Source organism: Bos grunniens, chromosome 16 (assembly GCF_055505025.1).
Source record: "Bos grunniens cultivar Pamir isolate PY7600 chromosome 16, Bosgru_T2T1.0, whole genome shotgun sequence".
Classification (NCBI taxonomy): domain Eukaryota; kingdom Metazoa; phylum Chordata; class Mammalia; order Artiodactyla; family Bovidae; genus Bos; species Bos grunniens.
In genome coordinates this window covers 30779162-30790087 of record NC_141180.1, presented here as the reverse complement: position 1 = coordinate 30790087, position 10926 = coordinate 30779162, and the positions used below count along the sequence as shown (strand labels likewise).

Sequence of the window (10926 nt, the reverse complement as noted above, 5' to 3'; positions counted from 1 at the left end):
GGGATACCCAGGTTCAGTCCCTGGGTCAGGAAGATTCCCCTGGAGAAGGAAATGGCAACCCACTCCAGTATTCTTGCCAAGAGAATCCCATGGACAGAGGAGCTTGGTGGGCTGTGCCCTGTGTCCCTGAGGACCACAAGCATTCCCATCATCACTTTGGAGATGGGAAAACGGAGCCCCAGGCAGCTGGCAGCTCACGGTTGAGCTAGACAAGGCCTCCAAGGTCAATGCCACCCTGTGCTTTGGGTGGGGCTGGACTCCTGGAGAGCAAATAGTCAGGCCAGGAACAGGGGACAAGGAGGGCCCCCAGCCTCCATAGGCCGGCCTATGCCGGGAGCCCCACCCTCCAAACCACACACTGTCTTCCCACCCCTGGGGGTCAGGGTTCAAAGGGAGTGTCTGAGTTCCCCCATGTACCCCACTGGTCCCTGGGCACCCTGGGGCCGAGGCCAGGGAAGTAGGTTTTGGTAAACGTGATGACGACATGAACCATGCCAGGCACTCTATGGCACGACGGTGGAGGAGGTTCGCTGGCGGGAGTGTGTCAGCTATGTCAACAGCAACATGGAGAGCGCCGTGGGCTCGCTCTATGTCAAGGAGGCCTTCTCCGGTGACAGCAAGGACGTGGTGGGTGCTCCACGACCCATCCTGGGCCCAGGGCAGCCTCCCTGCAGGGACCTCCTGGCCCCTGGTCAGGGGGTCCTGCTTGTCCAGCAGGGCCTGTGCATACTGGGGAGCACATGTTTGCCCCAGTGCCCTGTCACACATGGGGATTCGGGGAAGTTGTGCCCCCTGTAGGACCCCTGCTGGCCTGCCTGGGAGGGGGGAGAAGTTGTACGAGGCATGAGTCCAGGGCCCGGCAAGCCCCTGCCCAGGAGGTCGGAAGGTCCACCCTGGACAAAGCGCCCAGGGGGTTGGATCCTATCCCAAATCCCCTCCACATTCAGAGGTACCAGCCCCCTGCAGAGACCCAGTGCTGGCCCCCCCAGGCACCAGGGCCGTGCACTCCTGCAGGTCAAAGAGCTCATTGACAAGGTGCGGGCAGTGTTCGTGGACACTCTGGATGAGCTGAGCTGGATGGATGAGTCATCCAAGAAGAAGGCCCAGGAGAAGGTGGGAAGGAGTCCAGGGAGGGCGGCCCCAGTGTGAGGGCCATGGGGTGACCATCACCACACCCACTTCAGAGAGAGGACAATGAGCAGGGGGTGGGGCTCACTCAGGAAGGGGCTTTGGACAGAGATGAGGCACCCCCAGCAAGGGGGGGAGGGTGGTGGGACGGCCACGGCTGCAAGGAGCAGGGGTCCCTCTGGGCCCGTGTGACAGAGGGCAGCGTGGCAGCTCGGCCCTACCCCCACCCCAGATCCCAGCTGGCAGCTGGACGAAGGTCAGTGGTGAAGGTCAGTCTCCAGTCAAGCCCTTTCACGTTCTGTCCCCATTAGCCTCCCCCCAGCCTGCAAGGAAAGCCAAGTCCCTTAGCCCCTAACCCATATGGTAGGGACAGAACCAGGATGCCCATGGCAGGGTGGGCATGGATTGGCCCCCTCTCCTACCCAGGCCATGAACATCCGGGAGCAGATTGGGTACCCTGACTACATCCTGGAGGAGGGGAACAAACATCTGGACGAGGAGTATTCCAACGTGCGTGTTCCAATGGGGCCCCCCGGTCCACCCCCAGGCCGGGGGCCCTCGAGAGCCCCACCTGTCCCCTCGCCCCAGTCCAACCTGCCCCTGAACCAGCCCAGGGGACCTTCGTTCCTCAACTACCAGGGGTGGACCCCTCCTAACTTAGTCATCTGGCCATGTGCCAGGGCTCCAGTATCACCTTCCGTTACCAGTGAGGAAACTGAGGCCAGGAGGGTCTCGGATCTTGCCCAGTAAACACACAGAGAGCCAAGGTTGGCCCTTAGTCCGCCTGCACCCAGAGCCTGTGAGCCACGTGCAGGACTGCCTGGCGAGTCCTGAGGCCAGTCTGCAGCCGTCCTTGACCTCCCTTCCCCGCCAGCCTCTCGAGGACCCCGCACAAATGTCCAGAAATGACCACCTCTCTCCTATAGCTGAACTTCTCAGAGCACCTGTACTTTGAGAACGGACTGCAGAATCTGAAGGCTGGCGCCCAGCGGAGCCTCAAGAAGCTTAGGGAGAAGGTGGACCAGAACCTGTGAGTGGGGATGGTGTGGGGTGGGGAATGGGCCAGATGCCAGGCCAGCTGGGGAGGGCAGTGGTCTGACTCCGAGCCCCTTGTGCCTGCCCTCTGCTTGTGGGGCTCCAGGAAGAAACCAGGTGTTCAGACTGGCCTAGACCCAGCCCTGGCCATTGGCATTGCTGGACCCGTGACGTGACCGCTGTGCATGCGTCAGAGTGGGCTTTGGTCAGCCAAGTAGAGGGGCCTGGAGTTAAGGCCCAGGAGAACTGGGCTCTGAACGATGCACCTGTCTTCCACAGCTGGATCATTGGGGCTGCCGTGGTGAACGCCTTCTACTCTCCAAACCGAAACCAGATTGGTAAGTTCCCTCTCCACCCTGCTCCTCTAGTCCTGCCCTCCCGCCTTCTGAGCCTTGGTTTTTCTCCTCTGTAAAATGAGAGGGTCATAACCTCTACCTCCCCGGCCGTGGGGTTAAATGGCAGGACCCCTCGATGTGCCCGCCCAGAGCCCAGCACACAGGTGTGCTCACCTAAAGCTTACTCTATCTCCCCCCACCCCCCACCCCCCCACAGTGTTCCCCGCTGGGATCCTCCAGCCCCCTTTTTTCAGCAAGGAGCAGCCTCAAGCCTTGAACTTCGGGGGCATCGGGATGGTCATCGGGCACGAGATCACCCACGGCTTTGACGACAATGGTGGGGGGCTGCCCGGGGCGCTGAGCCGCACCTCCAATCACATACTCACTCCTCCCACCACTGCCTGGGGGACCCCCCCCAACCTGCTTCCAGGGTCCTCAAGCTGCTACCCAGGGAGGTTGGCCTTCCCCTAGGACTGGCCCACCCAGATCTTCTGAGGGCAGCCCCGAACCCCCAGAGTGCATGCACTCCCTCCCTGGGGTTTGGAAAGTTTGGACATCACAGCAAGGGTCACTGGTCACTAGTCTCCTGAGAGAGACCCCAGGCCCTGACCTTGGGGGTGGCGTGGACACCACTGAAGCCTTCTGTCCCCCAGGGCCTGAACAGCCCCCACCTGGGGCCCATTCTCTGCTCATGTGGCTCCAGACATGGGGATTTCAGGAGGGCGTGGGGGCGAGGCTGGCGCTGGGCAGGCTGGGGATCATGGGTAGCCTACCCCTCCCCTAACCTCCGTTCAGGCCGGAACTTCGACAAGAATGGGAACATGCTGGACTGGTGGAGCAACTTCTCTGCCCAGCACTTCAGGGAGCAGTCAGAGTGCATGGTCTACCAATATGGCAATTACTCCTGGGACCTGGCTGATGACCAGAACGTGAGCAGCCACCCCTGGACCATGCCGCAGCCCTGGCCTAGGGGAGGGCGGAGGAGGGCAGCCCAGGCGCTCCCCCCAATCCTGTCTCCCGCCTGTAGGTGAATGGCTTCAGCACACTCGGGGAAAACATTGCCGACAATGGAGGGGTGCGGCAGGCATACAAGGTGGGTCCAAGTAGGGCCCCCCAGAGGAAGTGGAAGGGAGTGGTCAGGCCCAGGCAGGTACAGGCCCCTCAGTGTGGCAGGGACTGTCCCCTGCCCAAGCCCAGGTGTATCCTGGGACCCTTCTTCATCTGACGGGAGGCAGCAGAGCCCTGGGGGAGCCTGCTGGCCACAGGTGGGCAAGTGCTATAGCCACTTGGCCCTCACTTCACTCCACTCTTAGCTGAGGCCTCTGCACTCTGCGGAGACCACTGTCCATTGCCAAATAAGACAGTGACAGTCACTGCACAGCTTCCAGCCTCAGTGACACCCCTGCACTGACAGCCTTGGGCACTAGGTGTCAGGAGCTCATTTGTGGGGCAGGTTGCCTGGGCAGTGAGCCCCCACAGAGCCCAGCCAGGTTTTGTGCTCAGATGGTCCCTGGGGTGCTCAGAAGCTCCACGCTGCAGAGGCAGGACCCTCACAAGGGGAGGCCTGAGAGCCAGACCTCCATTCTGCCCCAAGCCAAGGAGCAGGAGTCCTGACCAGGCTGGTGCTGCCCCCGGGAGGGCAGGCCCTGGCCCAGCACCCGTTTGGTGCCTGCAGGCTTACCTGAAGTGGGTGGCAGAAGGCGGCAAGGACCAGCAGCTGCCAGGCCTGGAACTGACCTACCAGCAACTGTTCTTCATCAACTATGCGCAGGTGGGAGTCAGTTCCCCACCCACACCCTCCCCAGTTGCCCCCACACCCACCACTGGGAACTGGCTCCCACTTCCTATCCTCAGTGAGCCCTCACTACAGGGTGCCTCCAGGGACACTGTGGGCTGGCAAGCTGGGCAGAACCGGAACTAATGGGCCAAGAGGGCTTCCTGGAGGGAAAGGATGTCAGGGGAGCTGGGGCTGGGGAAGATTCAGATGTAGCTGTTGAGGGAAGGGGCAACGGGCTGCCTTCTCTCTCCCCACCCAAGGAGCAGGGGGTCCTGGCGTAACTCCTCTGTGCCTAGAGGAAGGAGACTACACTCCAGCACTGCCACAGCCCTAGGGGAGCCCCACCTCTCCGGGCCCTTGTTGGGACATGGCGGGGGGTCATCCCCTCTGGTCCTCCTTACCCCTGCATCCCACCTCCGCCCCTTCCCCAGTTCTGCAGCCACGCCCCTCATGCGCCCACAGGTGTGGTGCGGATCCTACCGGCCAGAGTTCGCCATCCAGTCCATCAAGACTGACGTCCACAGTCCCCTGAAGTACAGGCAAGTGACCCTGGCGTCCCCGCGCCCCGCGCCCAGGCCGGCGCTGTCTCAGGCCCCTCCGTCCACCCACAGGGTGCTGGGCTCGCTGCAGAACCTGGGCGCCTTCGCAGACGCGTTCCACTGCGCGAATGGCTCCCCCATGCACCCAACGGTGCGATGCCGCGTCTGGTAGCCAAGGCCGAGCCGCGCTGCGCGGCCCACGCCCACCCGCCGCCCCGAGGCGTCCCATCCGCGCGGAGACAGTGCTGCCGGCGGTGGGACCCACCCGCGCCGCGCCCGGCCTCCGCACCGGGCCTGGACCGCAGCTGGCGCTTCAGACAACCGGAGGTGAGCGCCGCCCTGCCCAGCGCCGCCTCTGCGCCCGCCCGCGAGGGTCTACGCCGCCCACCGCAGCCCTGTAGACGCGGTTATCCGTCTTCTGCCCGCTCTCCAAAGCGCGTCCTCCTCAGATGTCCACGAGCTTCAGACTTCAGCTAAGTAAACGCTTTAAAGAAGCGGCTGCCTTGTCTGTGTAGCAGGGCCCAGGGCCAGTGGTCTGGGTGACAGTACCCGAGAAAGTGCCCCCTCTCCCGCTGCACCTGCCACTGAGAGCTGGAGGCCGAGTGGGAACATGGCAGGGCGCTCCTGACAGACCCCAGGGTCCTTGTGCTGGACGCACAGCAGTGACCACGATGCCCCAAAATGCCCACCCATGCCGACGGTTCAAACAAGGCAGGGGGCTCCTGACTCAGGGAGGAACTAAGGTGGGGGATGGGGCAGAGGGGATGCAAGTTGCACCCCACTATCTGGATGTGGGGTTTTGTGTAACTGGAAGCCGGTGAGGGGTTAAAGCTTGTCACGTGCCCTGAGTTTTAAATGACCACAGAGAGGCTGAGTGAGGGGGTTGGGTGCCAGGGAGAACAGCTAGAAGGCCCCTGTGGTTGTTCAGACCCAGACCAGGGGACACGGCGGGGCTGCTGAGAAACTCATCTGGACTCAGATGAGAGGCCCTGAAGGCGGGCAGGACAGGAGTTCTGCTCTGTACCTGTCAATTTTGAGGCGCTGGTCACCCCCATGTGACAGAGCCTCAGGGAGCTAGACCTTGTCTAGGCAAGCCCCTCCCCCAGGAGGGCTTCCATACAAGGCCTCGGCTGTCCAGCAGAGCTCCCTAGAACCCAACTAGCTCCTACCAGACGTGAACTCTGACCCCGAGCCTTCCAGGTTGGGCTCCCACCTGGGGTGTTTCCTATCAGATGAAGCCCACCCCACCCTCGTCTCCCACACCCTGGGCCTGTTTGCAGACCCCTGACCTGCAGGCGCCAAAGGCCCAGGGTCTCCAGAGAAACTGCCAGGGGCATGTCCACCACCACCAACCCACCAGGGAAAGTGACTCTCCTAGCGGGGAAAGTGAAGCCTCGGGACGCACAACCACCCGCCGCCCCGGATGAAACCATCAGTGATCAAGGCCCTGGCTGCTGAGCGCAAGATTTAGAGGCAATGAAGAAACGCTGCCCAGAGACCGCAGTTTATTGCTCATCGCTGCTCACAGACCAGGACGTCCAGAGATTCTGGAGTCTGCTCACATCCAGCTTCCAGTGTGCCCGGGGCAGGTGACACCTCCTGGGACCTTCACCTCGAGCATGCCTCTTCATCACACTGTGGAGGCAGCAGGGGCCCCATCAGGCCAGCCATGCCCCTGGGGCCAAGAGCCGCTCATCCCACCCTCCAGGGCCATAGACCCTCCAGGGGTGTCTAAGGCCCAAGTAGGAGGAGAAGCATGCTGGACAGTCCCCTCCACGTAGAGCACAGAAGGTCGGCCACTGGAACCATGCTAATATGGGCTACAGTCACCTGGGACAACCCTGGCCCTCCTAGGCTGAGAGGACAGGCCACTCCTCTTCTCTGCAGCCCCTGAGTGACCCCCTGTCCTCCAGAGAGGCCCTGCTGTGCCTGCCCGTACAGTCACCCTGCCCCTGGCCCATCACCACAAAGTGGGGCAGGCAACAGTGACATCCTGGGGCTGCCGTGGGCACAGAATCACCTAAAGCCATCCGGGCCCAGCTCAAAGTCTGGCCACATCAAGCACACAACCCTGGGGAGTTTGGGGGGGAGGCATTCTTAGTGCAGTGCCCACCCCAGGCCTGGGCTCACCTGGGGCGGCTCACTGGGGCCGACCTCCGCAGAGATGCCCAAGGCCTGCAGGATGCTCTCCAGTGGGGCGTAGTCACCCGGGGACTTCTGGACAAAGTGCAGCAGCACTTTATCACCACCTGCAGCAGGTGGAGGTGGGGGTGGAGTGGTCAGGGTGCCCCTGTGCAGCCACCACCCCATCTGGTTATGGGGATGGGTGAGCTGCTCTGGCCACACCCTGTCCAGCTAAGAGGACACTGAGAGCTGGGCCACACTGCAAAGAGGGAAACTGTGATTAACAAGCCAGAGGGAGGGAGAGAGGAAGGGTCAGGGCAGAGTCAAGTTCAGCAAGACCTTCCCACCTAAGCATGTGGCCCTGCAATCCCCACCCCATGACCACACATTAAGCCCTGATGCCCGTGCCCTAGCCCACCTTTGGCAACCACCAGCAGCCCTCCGCTCTGCAGCAGATCCCCGGACAAATTCCCCTGGATGCCGACAGCCTTGGCCTGGAGGAGGGGAGCAGCCCAGGTAAGCCCTAGACAGAAGCCCTGCACCCCAGCCCCATACAACCCTGGCCCTCACAAACCTTGGCAGCCACTTCACGAACAGGCTTCCCCAAGGCAGCCGGCAGGATGCTCAAGCTGTTGTACCTGCCAAGACACAGCTGGCTCATGCAGGTTCCGACTCTGCACCAAAGACTGGGCCCCAGAGCCTGCCCACGACCCTGACTCCACAAGACGCACCCACCAGTTCCCACAAGCAAGCCCCACCCCAACTTTCCAGGGGCTCAGGGGACATGGGACAGCCAGGCCAGCAACTGGCCCAGCCCCAGGAGCAGCAGCTGCCAGAGCCACGGGCTGGCAGGCCTGGGGCCCCACAGAGGGTGTGGGGAGTGTGGACGGGGTGAGTCCGGGGATCTGGCTCAGCTGGCACCGCCAATCAGACAAGGCAGCCAGCCTGTAGCAAGGCACCCAAGGTGGTTGAGGGGCCCCTGACTGGTGCCCTAGGCCCAGGCCCCCGCTGGAGCCAGCTAGGGAGAAGTCCTGGGTGAGAAGCCTAACCTATAGCCCATAACAGACACAGGCACCCAAGAGAGACTGGTAGGGCTGACTGGAGCAGTGGATGCTCAGAGTCTGCTTGGCCAAGGAGAGGGTGGCAGGCAGAAGAAGAGGGGAGCAGTGAAGCCCGGAGCTCTCAGCTCACCGCTTGAAGCCCAGCTCCTTGTAAAACTGCTTGCTCTCGTCCAGGTAGAGCTCTGGAAAGCAGAGACCACAGTTCTGTGCCCCTGGACTGTCTTCCCTCCCCCACAAGCCCCCACCCAGGGGGCTCACTCTCCTGCATCCGGCCCTCTGTCCACCCTTGGAGCCCAGCTCAGACACCCATGATCAGGAGAGGCAGAACAGGGCTGTGTCCCCACTGTTAAGAGGAAGGGCAGAGGCCCAGAGGGGACAGGGGGAAAAGGGAGGAGCAGGACTCTGTGAGGGCACATTACAGGTTGGAAAGAGAGGTGGGCCAGAGGGGTGGGGTGGGAGCCAGTGCAGTCTGGGCTCTAGGCCCAGCCACTACTATTGGGCTTGGGAAACATCCGAGGAAGTTCAGGATCAGGCTCCTGGGGAGGTGGGAGGCTGGCAGAGGACACAGTAAAGACTTTTGGTCGTGATTCCAGGCTAGAGTCACCACTGAGCCCTCCATAGTGGGAGGAACATCATGGCTGGGCAGGCAGGTAGGGGCCACAGCTGGAGGGGGCAGGGGAAGGGAGGAAGTACGAGAGGAGGGCAGGGGAGAGGATACAGGAGCATGTCAAAGCCGCTCCTGCAGAGAAGGATCAGGGCTGGAAGAGGAGGAGGCAGGCGAATGCCCTGAGTCTGAGGAGGAGAGGGGTCTCATGGCGGTTGGGCAGTTGAGGGGCCGGTGCTGGGGGAGGAGGGTGGGGAGCGCAGGCACCTCCCGCGAAGTAGCCACCATCCAGGAACTCCTGCAGGCCCAGGGCCTCTGGACCCACGCCCACCAGGCGCACGCCGTGTTGATCCAGGAGCCCCTTGAGGTTGCTGAGGTCCCGGGCGATCCAGCGACACACCATGCAGCCGAAACGCCGCAAACCGGCCACCACGCACGCCTGCTCCTGCCACAGGTTCCGCAGCTCTACGGCCTGCGTGTGGGCGGGTAAGGAGCGCCGCCAGATCACAGCCTGCGAGCACGTCCACACCCCGAGCTCCGCGCCAGGGCCGCTCACTTCCAGCCAGCTAGCTCCCCACCCCCACCGCCCCCCGCCCAGACGCGGGACTCGGATGCCGCTGCCAGGTGCCGGAGCGCACACACCGCCCTAAGCCCGCCAGGCCTCACCTCCCCGGTGACCGCGTTCTTCAGGACACACGCGCCAACGCGGGCAAGGTCCACGGTGCTCATGGCGCCGGCCGCCCCAGATTTCAGCCGCGAGCCCGGGTCGCCACCAGCCCTCTCCGCCTACAGTCCAACGCACAACTCGCCTCCGCCCCGGGCACGCCCCAGACGTCGCCCCGCCCCACTATGGGCGTGCGCTGGCCCCGCTCTGCCCTGGGCACGCCCCCAGGCGTCGCCCCGCCCCACTTTGGGAGAGCCCTGGCCCGGCTCCGCCCTGCCCACCCCCCGCCCCCGACAACCCCGCTCCGCCCTGGCCCCGCCCATTGCAGCGGCTTGTATGCAAAATAGCCCCTGTATTTTGTGTCTACCGCAATACCACCTTGAACGCGCCCGATGTCTTCTGATTTCGGATGCTAAGCAGGGTCGGGCCTGCTTAGTACTTGCTAGTGCTTAGATTTTGTATATGCGTGAGCCCGCCAGCCAAAGGTGCTGCTGGTAGCGGGCGGAGCTTGGCAACCCGGCCGCAGGCACGCGACGCGCAGGAGCAGAGTGCTGCGCCCTGCCCGGGGCAGCGGGCTCGATCCTGGTGTGCGGGAAGATAAGGGGCGGAGCGGCCAGGGTCCTGGGATTCCGGTGGGGTCCCATCTGGTGGAGGAGCCCGAGGGTAGCCCGAGGGCCTAGCTTTTCCGTGGTCTAAAAAGACCAAGATAAAACGTATCTTGAAAGTCCATGACAGTGCAGCGATTTCTGAGTTACACGTCCGTGTTGGCTTTCATCATAAAGTACTGTCCGTTATCATGCCAGCTAAACATCTGCTTTAACCCCCAAACTTTGGGTAAAATAGACCTGAAAGAAACAACAGCAGTTTGCTAGGTGCCTTGTGAATTTGTCATTCCTCGCGACAGCCTTGCGACGCCTTCCAGTATCGCTCAGTTTTAGCAGCGAGGGTCCTTAGCACGGAGGCTGAGAGGTGGATCCAAGGCAAGCCGGACAGCGGAGTCTCACCTGGGTGTCCCCTGACCCCCGCGGAGAGTCTGCGGTTTCTGGCGGCTCCAGGCCCCAGACTCGGCTGGAGAAGGAAGCCACAGCCAGCAGCCCACCTGGGGTTTGAAAGGAGGGGCGCCCCCTCTTGCTACCTCACTGTATTCCACAGGGCCCCCAGTAGGGGGAACACGAAGGCCCAAGATGGCTGCTGCTGCCTCCAACCTGCCGCTGGGCCTGGAAGGATGAGGGTGCTGGGGTGCCTGGAAGTCCAGGCCCCAAAATTGAGTTACTATGTCAAAAAGAGAAGAATTTCATTTCCTGGGTATTGAAGGCAGGAAGGAAAGGCCATGCAGAGACTAACAGCGGCAGGAAGCCCCTTGTCCACCAGGGAAGGAGAAACAACAGGAAATGTCACAGCTCCGAATCCAGGAGTGCAACCACGGAGGCTATGGTATCTCAGGGGTCTCTGTCATCGGGCACCCAGGTGCCACGTGTGTTGCTCCACTCCCCACCTCTCGTCTCTCCAGGGTGCAGCAGCCCTTCTGAGATGGAAGCAAGCCCTGGGACCAACAGCACAACGGCATAGGACATGTTCCTCCTGGAGCGTTTATTGTCTGGGACTTGGCATGATACACTGGCCAGGCCTGAAAACCAGAAAGCCACCTGGTGAGCAAAG

The 10926-nt window shown here is 62.5% G+C and overlaps 2 protein-coding genes across 3 annotated transcripts; one reads left to right on the top strand and one right to left on the bottom strand.

The window, feature by feature from the left end:
* The first annotated feature begins 486 nt into the window (after positions 1 to 486).
* MMEL1 (membrane metalloendopeptidase like 1) lies at positions 487 to 5308 on the top strand. The gene is made up of 11 exons (XM_086342555.1): positions 487 to 627; positions 1015 to 1113; positions 1555 to 1638; positions 2055 to 2158; positions 2443 to 2501; positions 2716 to 2835; positions 3294 to 3427; positions 3526 to 3591; positions 4174 to 4269; positions 4738 to 4814; positions 4887 to 5308. The coding sequence occupies exons 1-11, from the start codon at positions 565 to 567 to the stop codon at positions 4984 to 4986; spliced, it is 1002 nt and encodes a 333-aa protein (XP_086198681.1). The 5' UTR covers positions 487 to 564; the 3' UTR covers positions 4987 to 5308.
* Positions 5309 to 6302: 994 nt separating this feature from the next.
* Positions 6303 to 9410, bottom strand: PRXL2B (peroxiredoxin like 2B). Of its 2 annotated transcripts, none has more exons than XM_086342556.1 (7): positions 9270 to 9410; positions 8871 to 9075; positions 8130 to 8181; positions 7513 to 7576; positions 7357 to 7432; positions 6945 to 7063; positions 6303 to 6449 (listed from the first exon to the last, which is right to left on the bottom strand). In XM_086342556.1, the coding sequence occupies exons 1-7, from the start codon at positions 9330 to 9332 to the stop codon at positions 6423 to 6425; spliced, it is 606 nt and encodes a 201-aa protein (XP_086198682.1). In that variant the 5' UTR covers positions 9333 to 9410; the 3' UTR covers positions 6303 to 6422. The 2 variants fall into 2 exon arrangements, with proteins under 2 accessions (XP_086198682.1, XP_086198683.1); XM_086342557.1 differs by having other exon boundaries at positions 8871 to 9048.
* Positions 9411 to 10926: the final 1516 nt, after the last annotated feature.

Excerpts from the sequence above, each read along its gene's own strand:
- MMEL1 (XM_086342555.1), top strand. The coding sequence starts at position 565 with ATGGAGAGCGCCGTGGGCTCGCTCTATGTCAAGGAGGCCTTCTCCGGT. Across the intron at positions 1,639-2,054 it reads TGGACGAGGAGTATTCCAAC|CTGAACTTCTCAGAGCACCT; the intron begins GTGCGTGTTCCA and ends TCTCTCCTATAG. Across the intron at positions 2,502-2,715 it reads TCCAAACCGAAACCAGATTG|TGTTCCCCGCTGGGATCCTC; the intron begins GTAAGTTCCCTC and ends ACCCCCCCACAG.
- PRXL2B (XM_086342556.1), bottom strand. The coding sequence starts at position 9,332 with ATGAGCACCGTGGACCTTGCCCGCGTTGGCGCGTGTGTCCTGAAGAAC. Across the intron at positions 9,076-9,269 it reads AGAACGCGGTCACCGGGGAG|GCCGTAGAGCTGCGGAACCT; the intron begins GTGAGGCCTGGC and ends GCCCACACGCAG. Across the intron at positions 7,433-7,512 it reads TTCGTGAAGTGGCTGCCAAG|GCCAAGGCTGTCGGCATCCA; the intron begins GTTTGTGAGGGC and ends CCCCTCCTCCAG.